Genomic DNA, 17,320 nt, shown 5'->3' with positions numbered 1-17,320 from the left:
CAGTGGTAAAGAATCCACCTGCCAATGCAAGAAATGCAGGAGACCTGGGTTGGGAAGATCCCCTGGAGGAGGAAATGGCAACCCACTCCAGTATTCTTGCCTGGAGAATCCCATAGACAGAGAAGCCTGGTGGGGTACAGTCCAGGGGGTCGCAAAGAGTCAGATGCAACTGAGCACGCACACGTGCACGCAGAATGTAGACTATCAAAGTCCACGCTGCCTCCATTAAGAAGCCAAACAATTCCACAACTCCAGTACCTAGGGGACAATTCTAAATTGTTTCCATTTTTTGGTCGGGGCCCATCAAGAAAGGCTCGGGTTTTCATTACCTCAATGCTCTCTCCAAATGTTGTTACCTGCAGCCAAAGGCACTTCCTTGTGCATGAGCAGGACAGGGGGTGGCTTAGGAGGGATGAGGGGCTGGGAGGGACAGCGTGGAGTCACAAGCTCCTGGTTCATCCTCCCTAGCTGAGGAGTGATCCCCAAAAACGTCCAGTCCTAATCCCTAGAGCCTGTGAAGTGTGACCTCACGTGGCAAAAGGGGCTTTGCAGAGGTGATTAAATTGAGGCTCTTGGGATGGGGGGATTGTCCAGAATTACCTGGAGGGCTTTAGATGTCATCACAGGATTTTTATAAGAGAGAGGTACAAGGGTCAAAGTGATAGAGATGCGAAGGAAGCAGAGGTCCAGACAGTGAGAGAGATAGTGAGTGAGAAGGGGAGAGGCGGGGAGAGGGGCAGAGGGAGGAAGTGGGGGCAGAGAAAGAGAAAGATGCTGGGCTGGTGACTTTGAAGATGGAGGAAGAGGCCAAAAGCCAAGGAGGTAATGCAGGAAGCTTCTAGAAGCTGGAAAAGGCAAGGGAATGGACCTTCCCCTGGAACCTCTGGAAGGAACACGGTACTGACACCTTGATTTTAATCCAGTGAAACCCATTTTGGGCTTCTGATCCCCCAGATAACAAACGTGTGCTCATTTTAAGCCACTAAGTTTGTAGCAATTTGTTACAGCAGCAACTGGAAGTGACAGCACTCATCTAGAGTCAGTTACCTGCAGACCTTAAAACACTCTCAAAGACATCTCACGTTCTGAACCTCGCTGACCAGCTCCCGCAAGAGGAGTGATGGATGTGACCTGGGGTGGAAACTTCCCTCTGCCAGCTCCTCTCAGCACACGTCCTTCTATCCTCCCAGCCCCACGGCTGGACCCCAACAGGGCAAGTCCTCCAGGGAGTGGAAAATCACAGGTCTCCCACGAGGACCCCAACCCAGGAGTAGAAAACACTGCTATTTTCCAGAGGCCCCTGGGCCTTGTGACAACCGCTCAGCAAGGCCAGGCGGCACCCTGCTTCTGAGGACAGGGCTCTGGAGCCACGCAGCCTGGCTTCACATTCCGCTTCCCCACTCAGAGCTGTGCGACTCTGGGCAACTCAGCTTCTCTGTGCCTCGGTTCCCGCCTTTATAAAACGAGGCAGGGGTCGGCAAACTGTGAAGGGCTAAATGCTTCCTCCTCTGAGGGCCCAAAGTTCTCTACTGAAACCATTCAACTCTGGCTGATCGTGTGAAAGCATCAGCCGTAATAATAAACAGGCATGACTGCATACCAATAAAGGTGTACCTAAGAGACACTGAGGTGTGAATTGAGTTTTCATGCATCACGAAATACCGTTCTTTCAAAATTTTTTTTCGATCATTTGAAAATTTAAGAACAATTCTCAAGACCTTCTCTGGTGGCCCAGTGGTTAAGAACCTGCCTGCTAACGCAGCGGACACGGGTTCAATCCCTGGTCCGGGAAGATTCCACATGGGGCAACTAAGCCCATGAGCCGCACTACTGAGCTCGCGAGCTCTAGATCTGTGCTCTGCGACAGGAGCAGCCACCACAGTGAGAAGCCCGCGCTCCACAAGCAGAGAGTAGCCCTCCCTCAGCATAATGAGAGAAAGCCTGTGTACGGCAACAAAGACCCAGCTCAGCCAAAAATTAATTATTTCATTAAAACAAGTGAAAAACATCCCCAGCTCCTGGGCTGTACAAAACCCAGCAGTGGACCTGATCTGACCAGCGGGCTGAACTTTGCCAGCTCCTGAAATGAGGGGCTTCAAACAGTGCCTGGTTCATACTCAGTGTTCAGTACAACAAGCGTTGATTACTACTTTTTCCAGAGGCGAAAATTGAGAGTAGAGATAAAGAGCTCTCTGTACCTGTTAGCTTGTTCCCCTTGGGACCACAGGGGTCAGCCCTAAATGTCCAGTCTGTCAGATCTGTAGAGGGTTTTTTTTTTTTTTTTTTCAGATTTCCTTCTTCCCAAAAGGAGTGTCCTGGAATTACTAGGCCCTGGTAGTCTGATGCCAAACAAGTCTCTGGCCCTCTGAGGTCACACTTGGAAGGATAAAGGCACTGGGTGGCCCAGTACTATTCCCCACCCCCCGACAAAAAAATCTTAATTTGGTCCCCTTCCCAAAGCTACTACCACCATCTCCCCCAGGGGCTTTGCCAGCCTGCTCCCTGCCTCTGGCCATTCCAGCTGATTCTCCCACTGCAGCAAGTGGGATCCTTGTAAAAACTGAAATCAGATCATGTCCCTCCTGGGGTCTTCCCTGGCAGTCCAGTGACAACAACAAAAACCCAGATCATGTCCCTCCCATGTTCTAAAAGCTAGCATGGCTCCCATCTTATGCCTAGGAATGGACCCACTTTGCACAGTGGTCCACAAAGTGAAAGTGAAGTCACTCAGTTGTGTCCAACTCCTTGTGACCCCGTGGACTATAGCCTACCAGGCTCCTCTGTCCATGGGATTTTCCAGGCAAGAATACTGGAGTGGGTTGCCATTGCTTTCTCCAGTGGTCCACAAAGCCCCAGGCAATCTGGCTTCCCTCTCCTGTCTCCTCCCTCATCCTTCACCCTCTAGCTCACTGTTCTAGCCACTCTGGCCTCCCAAAGTTTGCGACATGACAAGGCCTTCTGCTCCTGCCTTGGGGCCTTTGCACGTGCTGTTCTGCTATATCTTTGCAAAGCTTCAGGCCTCTATACACAGAGAGGCCTGTCCTGAAAGCCCAAGGCAAAGTGGTCACCTCTCTCCATCTTACACCATCACATCCCTACCCTGTTTTGTGATCCTTGTCGCTCAGTGAAATCCTGTGGATTTACCTGACCTGTGAGCCTGCTGCTCATGTGCGTCCCCAACTAGAAACATAAGCTCCATGAGGGCAGGAACTGAGTGATTTACTCCTCATGTGTAGCACAGTTCCTGGCACATAATAGGTGCTCAATAAATATTTGTTGAATGAGTGACTACATAAAGCACCTAGGTGAGGAGTGGGTGGCCTTTCCCAGCCTGCAGGCTCCCTGGCCAGAGGCTGGCAGGACTTTCAAAAGGGCAGCCACCTGTGTAGTCCTGGGAGACGGTAAGCCAGAGAGGAAGGATCTGGATTCAGCAGAAGGCAGCAATGAGTTCACGTCCTGGCTCTGCAACTTCCCTAATGGCTAACTTCCCCTCCCTAAACCTCAGCCTCCTCATGGGCAACACAGAAATCATCAGACTCATCTTAGGGGGTTGAGGGCAGGATTTGGTGAGTTCTGCACAGCGCTGGCTCGATAACTCAGAGAGATTATCTGACCCAAGCCACAGAGAAACCCCCATTTTCCTGCCTCCAAGAGGCAGCAGTCAATTTTATAACCTAGAGTAACCACAAATCACCTTCCCATCTATAAAATGGGCATAATTACCTGTTTGCCTGGTTCAAACAAAGGGCATGAAGGTACTCTGCGGCCCCATAAAGTTGCCGTGGGCGCTAAACACTCTCTCAGCTGTCCATTCAGGTGGGGGGGGAGTTTGTCACTCTGTTTGTCCTCCCACCGAAGAAAATATGAAGCGAGAATCCAGCCCCCTGCCTTCAGATTTTCACTCTGGATCCACTGTGACCTTCCCTCCCCTTACAGACATCAGAACAGAATGATGCAAGTTCCCTGCAGCCTGTCTCCACCGCCTGCATACCTCCCTGCCTCAGGAGGAAGCCTCCTTGCTCTCATCACTGTTTCAACTTTGGTGCATCCAAATCAAAGGTACTACCATCCCCCACCCACCAAGACACTAAGGCCAGAAATCTGGAGCCATCTTTGACTCCTTTCTTCCACCACTTTGCCCCTCCATCCAAACCATCAGTGCCTCCTGCTTGCTGTGCTTCCGACACTTACTCCAAGTCCCGACACTTCTTTCCTCTGTTGCACAACCATCACCTGGGAAGCTGCCAGAGTTTCCCACTGGTCTCCCTGCTGCTACCCTCAATCCTCTCAGTCCATTTTCTCCAGAGAAGCCAGAGACATTCTTGGAAGAAATAAATCAGATTTATGATAATTCCCTGCTGAAAACCTTCCATGGGCCCCCCACTGTCATAAAACAAATCTCACCTCCTAGCTTTAGCTCCTAAGGCCTTTGGTAATCTGACCACCACTACATCTCCATCTTCATTCTTAACAGTCTCCCCACTGACTCACCCTGTTCCAGCCATTCTGGCCTCCTCACAGTTCGAGAAATCCACTAAGCTTGTTCCTGCCTAAGGGCCTTTGCACGTGTTTTTCTTTCCATCTGGAATGTTCTTCCTTCTGGTGTCTATTACAAGTGGCTTCCTTTCTCCACTCAGGGCTTGGCTTACAGTCACTTCCTCCCAGAAGCCATGAGTGACCACCCAATCTGAAATGGTTGTAAATACTCCCTGTACCTCACAGCCTCCACTCCATAATACCACTTCATCCTCTTCATCTGCAGAGAACTTAGCATCTTACTGCCTGAAATCTACATGTTTATTTAGCCATCCTCCTAGGAGATTGTTCACTCCATCAGGGCAGGGATTTTTGTCTATAGTATATGTTCCCTGGCATATTCCAGGGTTCAGCTCAGTGCCTGGTACAGAGTAGGTGCTCAGTAAATACCAAATCATCTGAATACGTCCCCACCTGATACCAGTTCCCTGCGTGGATACTCACGTCTACCACGCTGGTCTGGCTCACACCTGAGGCTGGAAACTGGGAGCTAATGTGGGACCCTGAAGATGGGGCCCTGGCCCCGGACACTGTCTCCACCATTTGCAGCACACAGAGCAAACGCAGGACCCAGGACACATTCAGCAGTCCTCCAGCCATCAGCCCCCAAGGGGCCCGGCCCTCACCCGATGCTTCCCCTTCTGTAGTGTTTCAGTTCCAAACAGCTGGCACCTCCAGTGGCCTGCTGGGTAGGAGTGAGAAAGGGACAGTGTCACAGAAGACCAGACCACAGGACCCAACAGGAGGGGCCTGAAGAATGCCCCTCTCCCATCCCCCTCCAAAAGAAAGCTGATGTAGAAGCCACATTCTGGATGGGCCTGACTCATCTAGCAGGCAGAGTACATAGCCCTTCCTCCTGAGCCCCCAGTAGTGTTTCCATGGAAACCCAGGGCAATAACTGCCTCTGATGGGGAAATCAAGGCCCAGGGGGAAATGAATTGCTCAAAGTTACACAGCCCGTTAGCAGCAGAGCTGGGCTGGACTTTAGCATGTCTTTTCCCTCAACACTAGGGAAAAACTAGCTTAATTTTTCTTCCAAAGAAATTAAACTGGAATGGGAAAAAGAGAAAAAAAAGTCCCTGGCACGCTAGTTTTCTTCTTTTGGCTCTTCCACGTGTTGCTAATGAGACTGTTTTGCCTTCAAGAAAAACAAAACCCAAAAAACAACGCTTTTTTTTTTTTTTTTTTAATCTTTGCTCAAAGTTCTGGCGGGGGAGGGGGTACCTGGGGGAAGGAAAGGGGAGCAGAAGGGCCTGTCTCAGCACTCTTTACTCACCTGTTGACAGGCTCTTCCCTTCCGCAGTTCTCTGTAACCGCACTTGGCACTGACTTGGAGCCGACACTCCAGGTCTGCAATACAGGCTTAGCCACTGGGGCGCTATGCGGCCTTAGGGAGGTCACTCCACCTCTCTGAGCCTCTGATTCTTCATCCGTAAAATGAAGACAAACGCTGGCGCGTCAGAGCAAACGATAAGGGTTCATTTAACACTTAACAAGGGCTCACGCCCTCAGGTGTTCCCAACTTAAGGATCAACACGAGTCTCCTCTCTATTGGCAGCCGATTTCTCGTGCTCGCTCACAAAGGAGCATTTATTGAGCGCGGCTGTGCGCTTCTCCGAGGCTAGACTTTCAGATGATCGGAAGTTCTGCAGACCTGATAGGGAGGAGCAGAGGCAGGAAACTGGGGTTACGATCACTTCTGCGGCTGCACTTTCTAGGTGCGAGACCCCGGGAACGTCCAAGTGCTCCGTTTCCCAATCCTGGCGGATGTTGAGCAGATGAACTCCGGATGCGTGATCCTACCGCCGCGCCCAGGCGGGCGGGGAGCTTCCTCTTACCTCCTGCCGGGCCTCGGACCCGCAAACTCCGCACCTCGACCCCGCTGGGCTTCACAGCCTTTCCAGCCTCCGCCCGCCGGCCCGCGACGCCTGACCTTCTGCCCCAGACGGCTCGGACTCGCGCTCCCCTCGGCAGTCGCAACCGGGTCTAGTCCGCGGGATTGCCCCAGGCACGGCCCCGGCTCTCCCCGCGCCGGCCACGCCCCTCATACAACCCCGCCCAGCGGACTCGCCCCCAAGGGCTCGCCCCTTGTATTAAAGGCACAGGCACCCTGCGCGGTCCCGAGGGTCTTCCCCACTCTCCTTCCTGTTCTCAGTCACCTGCAGGTCGGTTCTGCTTTCGCTGCTAAAGCAGAAGCTGAGATGAAACCTCATGCATATAAACCATAGGAGGCCGGAAAGGAACTTTTATACGGTGAAACTAGGGGGTTCTCTTCCCAAGGGAGGGGTGGTCGAGTCGGCGTCAAAAGTCTTCTTGTAATCAATGGTGATAAGTATCTGAGAAGGTACCAGGTTGGTAAGATTCCCTGGAGAAAGGAATGGCAACCCACTCCAGTATTCTTGCCTGGAGACTCCCATGGACAGAGGACCCTAGTTTAGGGCTAGAGTCCATGGGATCGCAGAGTCGGACACAACTGAGGAACTGACACTTTCACTTAGTGAACGCTCTGCCTTGCACACACAAACTCAGGCTGCCCTGCCTGTAAGGCCTGTTTGTGAGATCTCCTAATTGGGTTCAGCGTTTCCATCCGGTAGGCTGGTCTTTAAAAGAAGAACATGGCAGGGAATCCCCCTGTGGTCCAGCGGTTAAGACTTTGCCCTTCCACTGCAGGGGTCACCGGTTCCATTCCTGGGTGGTAAACTAAGATCCTCGCAGTGGAGCCAAAAAAGAAGACCACGACGAATATGGCTAATAGGTCAAAACAGGTGACTGGCCTACTCACCCTGGAGGATCTAGTTCCCCCTGCCATTTCCCAGCCTCCTTTCCTTCTGTTGGGGTAGGGTAATTAAGTGTTAGTTGCTCAGTCGTGTCCAACTCTTCGCGACCCCCATGGACTAGAGCCTGCCAGGCTCCTCTGTCCAGGGAATTCTCCAGGCAAGAATACTGGAGTGGGTTGTCATTCCCTTCTCCAGGGGATCCTCCTGATCCAGGGATCCAACCCTCTTCTCCTGCATTGCAGACAGATTCTTTACCGTCTGGGCCACCAGGGAAGCCCCTGGAGTGGGGTAGGGCACCGAAAGAGGGGTCTGGGGATTTCCTCCTCCAACAGCCTCCACTACCACAGGCTGCACACATCTCATCTCACCACCTCCCTCTCTCCAAGTCTGTCCTGCCTCCTCATCACCTTGAGAACCGAGGCCCAACATGAGCCCAGCGATCCATCGAAGCCCTTTACCATCTAGCCCGAGCTCCCCTTGCTGATTTCATTTTTTATCCCCACCTCCACCCTCTCCTGCTTTAGCCAGGGAAGTAGGGGACTTAACAGTCGGCCACACCTCTGCTCCTCCAGAGCCACCTGCCTGGGTTGCCAGCCCTTCCCTTGTCTCCCTGACAGACTCTTTCTTAGGTGCTAGACCCTGCTCAAGGACCATCACCTCTGGGTGGTCTTTCATTCTCCTCCCTGCTCACCCCTCCCACCACCCTCGCGTTCCTTGCCTTTGGAGTACTCTAGCTCCCCACCCTAGAGAGGATGACATTGTGGTCTAGAGCATATCTTTGGAATCTCGGCCTGTAGATAATAGTGATTTACAGAGTACAGTTGCGTAGGTGACAGTGTCCTGCTTGTCCCATTTAATAGCCCTGTGGATAGGGACAGAGTAAAGGGGCAAAGTAGGTGATTAAATAGTTAATCCACTAGGGGACTGTAAGTAAAGAAAAAAGAATGGGAGATCCCTGGAAGTTAACAATCACTCAAGAACGCAGGCTTGCTTAGCCACAAAACCAAGCAGGTTTGTTTAGCAACAGAACCATAAGTCATGGCCCCAAACAATAAAACAATGGTGGCCTGAGCCCCACATCCTGCCCGGTGAGCTCAGAAAGTTAATGACCCCTAGAACATGCTCTCTGCACATGTAAAAAAAAAACAGTGATTTATGGAAAGGTGACATTTCAAAGTGAAAGACCATCATTGTATTGAGACCTAAAATAATTTTTCCATAGTGCTGTAAGAGTCCTCCAGGTAGGGCAAGAAAACTCTCCTGCCCAACCTGGAGGAGGAGCTGATGATGGAAACATGACGTCTACTCAAGAATGAAGAAGGTGGTGGTCTTTTTCCCCCTCCCCACTTTTGATTATAAAACTGTAGCCCTAAGTTCTGGGGGTGCAGCACCCTCTCAGCTGCCTGAAAAAATCACCTATCTATCACTTTGCCTCTCACTGAATTCTTTCTACACTGAGACGTAAAGGAGCTCCCCTGAAATTCCATCTAGTGGTTTCACTGTGGGGTGAGGGCTACAGAGATCCCCATTTCGCAGACGAGGGAAATGTCCTCAAGGCACCCAGAGCTTTGCACCTAGGTCTGAGTGACCCCATGTGAGTCCCCTTCACCACTATGGACTAAGTGTCCTGCATCACTCCACAGGAAGGCTAGATCTATCTGACATTCAGCAGCTGTATTCAGAAGGCCCAGGGCCTGTGTGGTGTCAACTGAAAAAAAAACACAACCTTGGCATCTCGGTTTTATTGGGACCTTACTGAGGACGATAGCCAGACAGATAGCCTCTCACATAGCTCTGAGGAATTGCTCCAAAGAGGTGGGGGAGAAGCCAGTATATATATAATTTTTTTGGCCTGGAAAATACATGTAGTCAAGCATACATCCTGGTGAAAGTTTATTGTTAATGACAGAAATATAGACATCTCAAGTTAATGATTTTAGTGCTTTTCTATGGATGGGAAGATGCAAAAATCTGGGGTCATTGAAATCTCCCCTTAGTTATGCATCTTAGCTTTCTGGGGGCCATATATCCAAAACCCAGAATGCTCTTTCAACCCTAAATGCTCCGTAGGGTGCACTGCAGTGGGTCATGATTGAACCCTTGGCAGAACTGGAAGATGAGCCAGAGTCTGTTCTTTTTATCGACAGCGGCAGCTTCAGGAACAAAGCAAATGTTTGAGGAAAGCGTGAGCCCAAGTAATAGACTTAAAAGAGGAAAAAGGGAGAGAATTAGAGCTTCCAGTCTTTACTAAAGAGGCCAAAGACTTGGAAGGTGCCTTAAGCATACCTGAGTCTCATCTGCAACCAATGCAAGTTCCCTCTCGATCCTAGCAGCCCTGGGCAAAGCGTCGTACCACACCTACTTGAACTCCCCTGGGGACGGGGTGCTCATTACCTCCCATGGCAGCCCAGTAACCAGCAAACAGTACCAACTTCGAGGAAGTGTTTTCATTGCCATTGCCCGGAGCTTGCATGGGAATAATCCTTCTAGAAGGGGACTGGACCATTGATAAAATGTCAATCTTGAGAGCCTTGAAAACATAGGTGCTTCTTGTGCCTCAGGACTTCCCTGGTGGTTCAGACGGTAAAGTGTCTGTCGACAATGCAGGAGACCCGGGTTTGATCCCTGGGTAGGGAAGATCCGCTGGAGAAGGAAATGGCAATCCACTCCAGTATTATCGCCTGGAAAATTCCATTGACAGAGGAGCCTGGTAGGCTACAGTCCATGGGGTCGCAAAGAGTCGGACACGGCTGAGTGACTTCACTTCTCTTCACTTCTTGTGCCTCAGTCGCTCCTGGAGCTTTTCTGAAGAGGAGACCATTTGGAAGACACTCTAAGCCTGGGAGTGTTTACTTGTCTTCATGTTTGTGCAAACACTGAAAATATCCTAAATCTCCATCCGTGGTGGACCAAGGAAATAGTTGATGTATCTTCTGTGAAATACTGTTGTGCGGCCATTTAATACCCTGTTGTTCCTTCTTTTTTTAAAGAACAGAGGGATTTTATTTATTTTTATTCATTTATTTAGGTCTCGCCGAGTCTTCACACTGCACGAGGGCTTCCTCTAGCTGCAGCGCACAGACTTCTCGCTGGGGTGGCTTCTCTTGTTTCGGAGCACGGGCTCTAGGCACGTGGGCTTCCGCAGTTGCAGCACAGGGGCTCATTAGCTGTGGCTTGAGGGCCCTGCAACCCACTGGCTCAGTGGTTGTGGTGCACAGGCTTACCTGCTCCGAGGCATATGGAATCTTCCCGGACAAGGGATGGAACCCATGTTCCCTGCATTGGCAGGTGGATTCTTATCCACTGTACCCCGCAGGGAAGTCCCTGTGGTGATTCTTCTCCCTTTCCTCCTCTGCCTCCTTCAGAAAGATGAAATCTGCTCTTCTAGATTATGCATATCTTAGAAGCTTTTCTTCTAAGGAGCAAGTGTCTTTTAAACTCATGAAAGCAGTTTAGATCGCTATGTGGTATCCGGAAGTCAGAAGAACTCTGAACTGACTGAGGGGAGAAGGGATGAGGCCAGAGATCAGGCCACCCCCAGCTCCTTGATTTCTCCTTGGCTCCTCCCCAGCGTCATACTACAGAACTCCCTCCTGTTCCTGGAGAACACCCAGTTAATCGCCACCAAGATATTCCAGATATGTTCTGCTTCATCTCTCTGTGGAGGCTTATAACTTATTTTTGCTTGCTTGCTTAGTTTTTAAAACTGTTTTCTTGTGGACAGTATTATACTTGCAAAAAGAGGCAAAACTTGTTTACAGTTTGTTGACTGAAATAAAAATGCGCAACATAAGAGCTGTGTTAGGTTTTATAGGGTTAAGTCCTCACTGAGGACTGTAGCCAGAGAGACAGCCTCTCAGATAGCTCTGAGGAACTGCTCCAAAGAGTTGGGAGGACTCAGAATATATATAAACTCTGTTGTTGTTCAGTGGGTAAGTCGTGTCTGACTTTTTGCGACCTCATGGACTGCAGCAGGCCAGGCTTCCCTGTCCTTCACTATCTCCCGGGGTTTGCTCAAACTCATGTCCGAGTCAGTGATGCCATCCAACCATCTTATCCCTCTGCCACCCCCTTCTCCTCCTGCCCTTAATCTTTCCTAGCATCAGGATCTTTTCCAATGAGTCGGCTCTTCACACCAGGTGGCCAAAGTACTGGAGCTTCAGCATCAGTCCTTCCAAAGAATATTCAGGGTTAATTTCCTTTAGGATTGACTGGTTTGATCTCTTTGCTGTCCAAGGGACTCTCAAGAGTTTTCTCCAATACCACAGTTTGAAAGAATCAATTCTTCAGCACTCAGCTTTCTTTATGGTCCAGCTCTCACATCCATACATGACTACTGGAGAAACCATAGCTTCGACCAAATGGATCTTTGTTGACCAAGTGATATCTCTGCTTTTTAATATGCTGTTTAGGTTTGTCATAGCTTTTCTTCTAAGGAGCAAGCATCTTTTAATTTCATGACAACAATCACCATCCTCAGAGATAATGATTGTTGGAGCCCAAGAAAGTAAAAATCTGTCACTGTTTCCACTTTTTTCCCATCTATTCACCACCAAGTGATAGGACCAGATGCCACGATCTTAGTTTTTTGAACGTTGAGTTTTAAGCCAGTTTTTTTTTTTTTTCACTCTCACCCCCATCAACAAGCTCTTTAGTTCCTCTTCACTTTCTGCCATTAGAGTGGTATCATCGGCCTATTTGAGATTGTTGATATTTCTCCCGGCAGTCTTGATTCCAACTTGTGATTCATCCAACGTGGCATTTCATAGGATGCATTCTTCATATTAGCTAAATAAGCAGGGTGACAATATAAGCCTTGACATACTCATTTCCTAATTTTGAACCAGGCTATTGTTCCTCGTCGGGTTCTAAATGTTTCTTCTTGACCGGCATACACGTTTCTCAGGAGACAAGTAAGGTGGGGGCTGAGAAATACAAGTAGTCGAACATTCATCTTGATAAAAGATTACTGAGAATCACTAAAAGCAGACTTCTCAAGTTAATAATTTTAGTGCTTATCTATGGGCGAGAAGATACAAGAATCTGGGGTCACTGAAATTCTTCCCTAGATATGCATCCATCTTGACCTTGTAGGGGCCATCTATCCCAAACACAGAGAGCTCCTCCCTCCTGCCTTTCTGCATCCTGAATTTCCCTCAGGGTGCACTGGAGGTGGGCCACTGCTGTGGCTAATGACCTGATCCTTGTAGAACTGGAATGGCAGCACCATTCTTTCTTTACAAGTTTAAAAATAATGAAATGAACAATGTCCTCCATTCAAGTTAAAAAAACGGAACTATCAGTAACCCTGAAAGTGACGTGGAAGTGTTAGTAGTTTGGTTGTGTCCGACTCTTTGTGACCCCATGAACTGTAGCTTGCCAGGCTTCTCTGTCCATGGGCTTTCCCAGGCAAGAATACTGGAATGGACTGTCATTTCCTTTTCCAGGGTCCATCTCCTTTTCCAGGGGATCTTCCCAAAGCAGGATTGAACGTAGGTCTCCTGCATTTGCAGGCAGATTCTTTACCACCAGGGAAGCTCTGCTGCTGCTGCTAAGTCGCTTCAGTCGTGCCCGACTCTGTGAGACCCCGTAGACGGCAGCCCACCAGGCTCCCCCGTCCCTGGGGTTCTCCAGGCAAGGACACTGGAGTGGGCTGCCATTGCCTTCTCCGAGGGAAGCCCTAGGAGTCCCTGAAATCACCATCAAACTGCTGATTGTAAATCATTCCATCATTATATGTGTAAAACTTTCTTTTGTTCTATAAACGTATATATTCACACATATTATGTATATATGTATCCGCTATAAGATGGTATCTATATATAATACATACATTATATAATATATAAAATGTTATAATGTATGGTATATATTATATATACTATATAGCTATATAGAGTTGATGTATAAAATAATTTTATATAATTTATATATATTATATATCTATTATCTTCCTGGTGGCTCAGATGGTAAAGTGTCTGCCTGCAATGTGGGAGACCTGGGTTCGATTCCTGGGTCGGGAAGATCCCCTGGAGAAGGAAATGGCAATCCACTCCAGCACTCTCGCCTGGAAAATCCCATGGACGGAGGAGCCTGATAGGCTACAGTCCATGGGGTCACAAAGAGTCGGACACGACTGAGCAACTTCACTATGTATCTATTAATGGATATATTATATACCTATTGTGTTATATATCTATTTATCTATTTTATATACCTATACATACAGCTTTACCACTATGTAAGTATTCCTAAGTAGGCTTCCTTTGTAGCTCAGCTAGTAAAGAATCTGCCTGCTGATGTGGGAGACTCGGGTCAATCCCTGGGTTGGGACAATCCCCTGGAGAAGGGAAAGGCTACCAACTCCAGTATTCTGGCCTGGAGAATTCCATGGACTGTATAGTCCATGGGGTCACAAAGAGTCAGACATGACTGAGTGACTTTCACAGGTAAGTATTCCTAAGCAATGACTTGGGCTTCCCTGGTGGCTCAGATCGTAAAGAATCTGCCTGCAATGCAGGAGACCCAGCTTGAATCCCTGGGTCTGAATGATCCCCTAGAGAAGGGAACGGCAACCCAGTCCAGCCTTCTTGCCTGGAGAATCCCACGGACAGAGGAGCCTGGCGGGCTACAGTCCGTGGTGTTGCAGTCGGACATGACTGAGCGCAGAGCAGCAGAAGCAATGACTTGTTTAGTTTTCCCTGTTTCTGAATTTTATGTAAATCAAAGAGGACTTTATGAGTCGTCTGTGACTTGCTTCTTTCTTTCATCATCCTGTTTGTGAGCTTCACCCCTGTTGTCTCTGTGCTGGCAGTGTGTGCCTTTTCTGTGCTGTGTAATAATTAGTTCACGGCATGACTGCACAGATGCTGATCTCCCCACTTTTTTCTGTTGATGAATAGATGTGTTGTTACCAGGTTTTTGCTACCAATGGCATCTGTTTACATTTCTTCTGGTGCATTTATAAAATAATTTTTCTAGAGTATCGTTTTGGTCAGTGTTCAACCAGAGAAACAACCAGTAGGAGATACAAGTTTAAGAGATTTATCACAGAAATGTAAGAGTCGATCATCACTAGTTAAAAAAAATATATTTTTATATCAAGAAATGAATTTCCGTGACTGTGGGGGTGGCTAGGCAAGTTGGAAATTCACAGGGTGCCTGGCTGGAAATTCTTGGGCACCAGCCAACCGCAGGGGGAACTGCTTCTTCCCGGAAGCCTCAGCTCTGCAGTTAAGGCCTTCCAACCAATTGGGCTGGGCTTCCCAGGTGGCACTAGTGGTAAAGAATCCACCTGCCCATGCAGGCAGCACCGATTTGATCCCTGGATCAGGAAGATCCCCTGGAAAAGGGAATGATCACCCACTCCAGGATTCTTGCCTGGAGAATCCCATGGACAGAGGAGCCTGGCAGGCTGCAGTCCATGGGGTCCCACGAGTCAGACAGGACTTAGCGATTAAATCACCAAGGACACAGTTGGATCAGACCCACCCAGAAAGTCTAGAATAGCCTCCCTTGCAAGTAAAGTCAACTGATTAGAACTTTAATCACATCTATAAAATCCTTTCACAGCAACACCCAGCTTAGTGCTTATTCAATAACAGGGGACTGTAGCCCAGCCAGGCTGACACCTAACACTGACCTTCACATTTATAAGGAAGAGTAGTAAGTGTGAATCTTTATACACAATATCCTGTCATTTGTTACGACTGTCTTCGCTTTCTTATTGAAAGGACAGAAAAGCTCGTTAAAGTCTGAAAATCAGTAAAATAATGAACACTGCTCTCTGTCTCCTTCTTAGGACCCACCACAGACTCTATGCAAATACACTCATAGAGGAATTCCAACTTAGATTTCATTCCACTTTTGTAAAAAGTAGGCTCATATTATTGATGCTGTTTTGCAACTTGTGTTTTTAAAAAAACTAATACTATTTCATAGGAACCCCTCATGCTGGTGCTTTTATGTCTAAAATCAGTCATTGTGGGGAATTCCCTGACAGTCCAGTGGGTAGGACTCAGTGCTCTCAATGCCAGGGCCTGAGTTCAGTCCTTGGTTGGGGAACTAGGATCCTGCAAGCCTTGCAGTGTGGGCAATAAAAGAATATAATCATTCGTTATAATAGATGCTTGATATTCTGTGGGATAAGGGAGGTTGCCATAACTTTGCAAACTTTCTCACATGGGTGGGCACTTGCTTTGCTTCTGGGTTTCTCTCCTTGCAAACAGTGCTCTGTCCACATCCTTGAAGACGTGCTTTAAGGCACAAGTGGGACAGAATCCTGAAGTGGAAGGCAGATTAGCAGGTGTGCAGATTTTAAATGTCAACAGCTACAGCGACGCCCTTCTATAAAGAGCGGTAGCAAGTCATACTCCCACAGCAAGGTCCCGTCAGGGAGTATCCATTTTCCTGCTTTCTCACCAGTGCTGATTTTTAACAACTGGGTTAACTCTTAAGGAAAAAAAAAAAAAAAAAAAAAAAAAAACCTTTCTCATCATTGCTGTGATTTGTACTTTTCCCTGTTGGCAAAGTTGATAAGTTATCATCAGCTTAGTAACTATCTGCATTTTCTTTTCCATGAACTGTTTGCTCATATTCTTTGAGTATTTTTCTATGGTGCTTAGGCCACTGTGGGCTTCCCTGATAGCTCAGTTGGTAAAGAATCCACCTGCAACGCAGGAGACCCTGGTTCAGTTCCTGGGTCGGGAAGATTCCCTGGAGAATGGATAGGCTACCCACTCCAGTATTCTTGGGCTTCCCTTATGATTCAGCTGGTAAAAAAAGAAATCCGCCTACAATGCGGGAGACCTGGGTTCTACCCTTGGGTTGGGAAGTTCACCTGGAGAGGGAACGGCTACTCACTCCAGTATTCCAACCTGGAGAATTCCATGGACTCTATAGTCCATGGGGTCACCACGGTGTCATTAACAAAATTGTTAGATCAGTGTTGGTTGGACTCTGAACACTACAGCAGTTCCCATCTGGGGGCCCCTGTATGCAGCGAGTAAGAATTAGGACTTTGTATCAGCAAGATCTAGGAGAGTTTGTTCCTGGGGGACGTTACCTCTCTTCTTGGACTCTGTTTTATTTTTTGTCTTTAAAACAGGATTCTAAGGGTTTCCTGGATCTCCTAGTGTTATTGTGAAGATTTAAGGAGAAAAGGTGTGTCATGTGCCTGGCAAGTGGATGTCAGGTGTCGTTACCAGGGGTTAAGTCTAAGGAACATGACTTGCTCGGTGGTCACATGCAGACATCTGCAGTGCCTGGTCAGCAGTGGCTACAGGGGTTCACATGGCCCATTGGGAGGATCAAAGGCCGTGTCCTGGGACAATGCTGTCACAGCAGAAGGGCCTGCTTCATGCTCACTGGGTCATCCCTGGGTGCTCTCTGCTCAGGAGCTCTAGTCTCTTAAATAATGCAAACTTCAAAAACTGGCTGGAACAGGGTAGCCTGTAGATAGGGGCCCTGGTAGGGTGGGGGGAAGGGGAGCGCACAGGCCAAGATCCAGAGGACGTTAAGGTCTGCCCCTTTGCCTGGGGCCTCAAGTCAGCTGAGGGACCCAAGGGAGTGGCCTTGGAGGGTGGGATGGGAGAGGCTTCCATGTCTTCTGGGCTTCTGTAGTGCCTGGCACTGCACATAGCCATCTCAACAAGCCCATATAGTGCAAAACGATTATGATACCCTTTTCATTGGAGCTCAGAGAGGTGAGGTTGCTTCCCCAAGATCACAGCCAGCAAATGATGGAGCTGGGATTTGAACACAAGTCTGTCTGAACCCACAACGCCATGCTCCTTCCTACCGATTACCCCTCACTGTCTGGCTAATGAGAGAGGGAACTGCCCTTGCTTTCAGAGGGTCAGTCCAGAGAGCACACAGACCATATGCCAATGGGAAGTGTCATCTAGAATTCTCCATGGACAAGCAGTGTGCTTAGAAGGCATTAATGCTGAGAAGTAACCTTTACTGAGTGACAGTTTAAGGTGCTGTGCAAGGGTCTTATTTAATTC

At 48.6% G+C, this 17,320-nt stretch overlaps 1 protein-coding gene across 3 annotated transcripts in view; it reads right to left on the bottom strand.

Annotated features, from left to right (window-relative positions):
- SLC8B1 (solute carrier family 8 member B1) overlaps positions 1 to 6,574 on the bottom strand; it is a 29,224-nt gene extending 22,650 nt beyond the window's left edge. Inside the window, exons 1-3 of one of the 3 annotated variants that reach the window (XM_018061170.1) lie at positions 6,375 to 6,574; positions 5,813 to 6,190; positions 4,981 to 5,221 (exon numbers count right to left, since the gene is read on the bottom strand). In XM_018061170.1, the coding sequence (XP_017916659.1) occupies positions 4,981 to 5,136 (156 nt within the window). In that variant the 5' untranslated portion in view covers positions 5,137 to 5,221; positions 5,813 to 6,190; positions 6,375 to 6,574. Of the gene's footprint in view, positions 1 to 4,980; positions 5,222 to 5,812 lie in introns of all 3 variants that reach the window. The other 2 variants (XM_018061171.1, XM_018061172.1) reach the window with 2 other exon arrangements.

The sequence above is a fragment of the Capra hircus genome, chromosome 17 (assembly GCF_001704415.2).
Source record: "Capra hircus breed San Clemente chromosome 17, ASM170441v1, whole genome shotgun sequence".
Classification (NCBI taxonomy): Eukaryota; Metazoa; Chordata; class Mammalia; order Artiodactyla; family Bovidae; genus Capra; species Capra hircus.
This window is presented reverse-complemented; position numbering and strand designations above follow the sequence as displayed.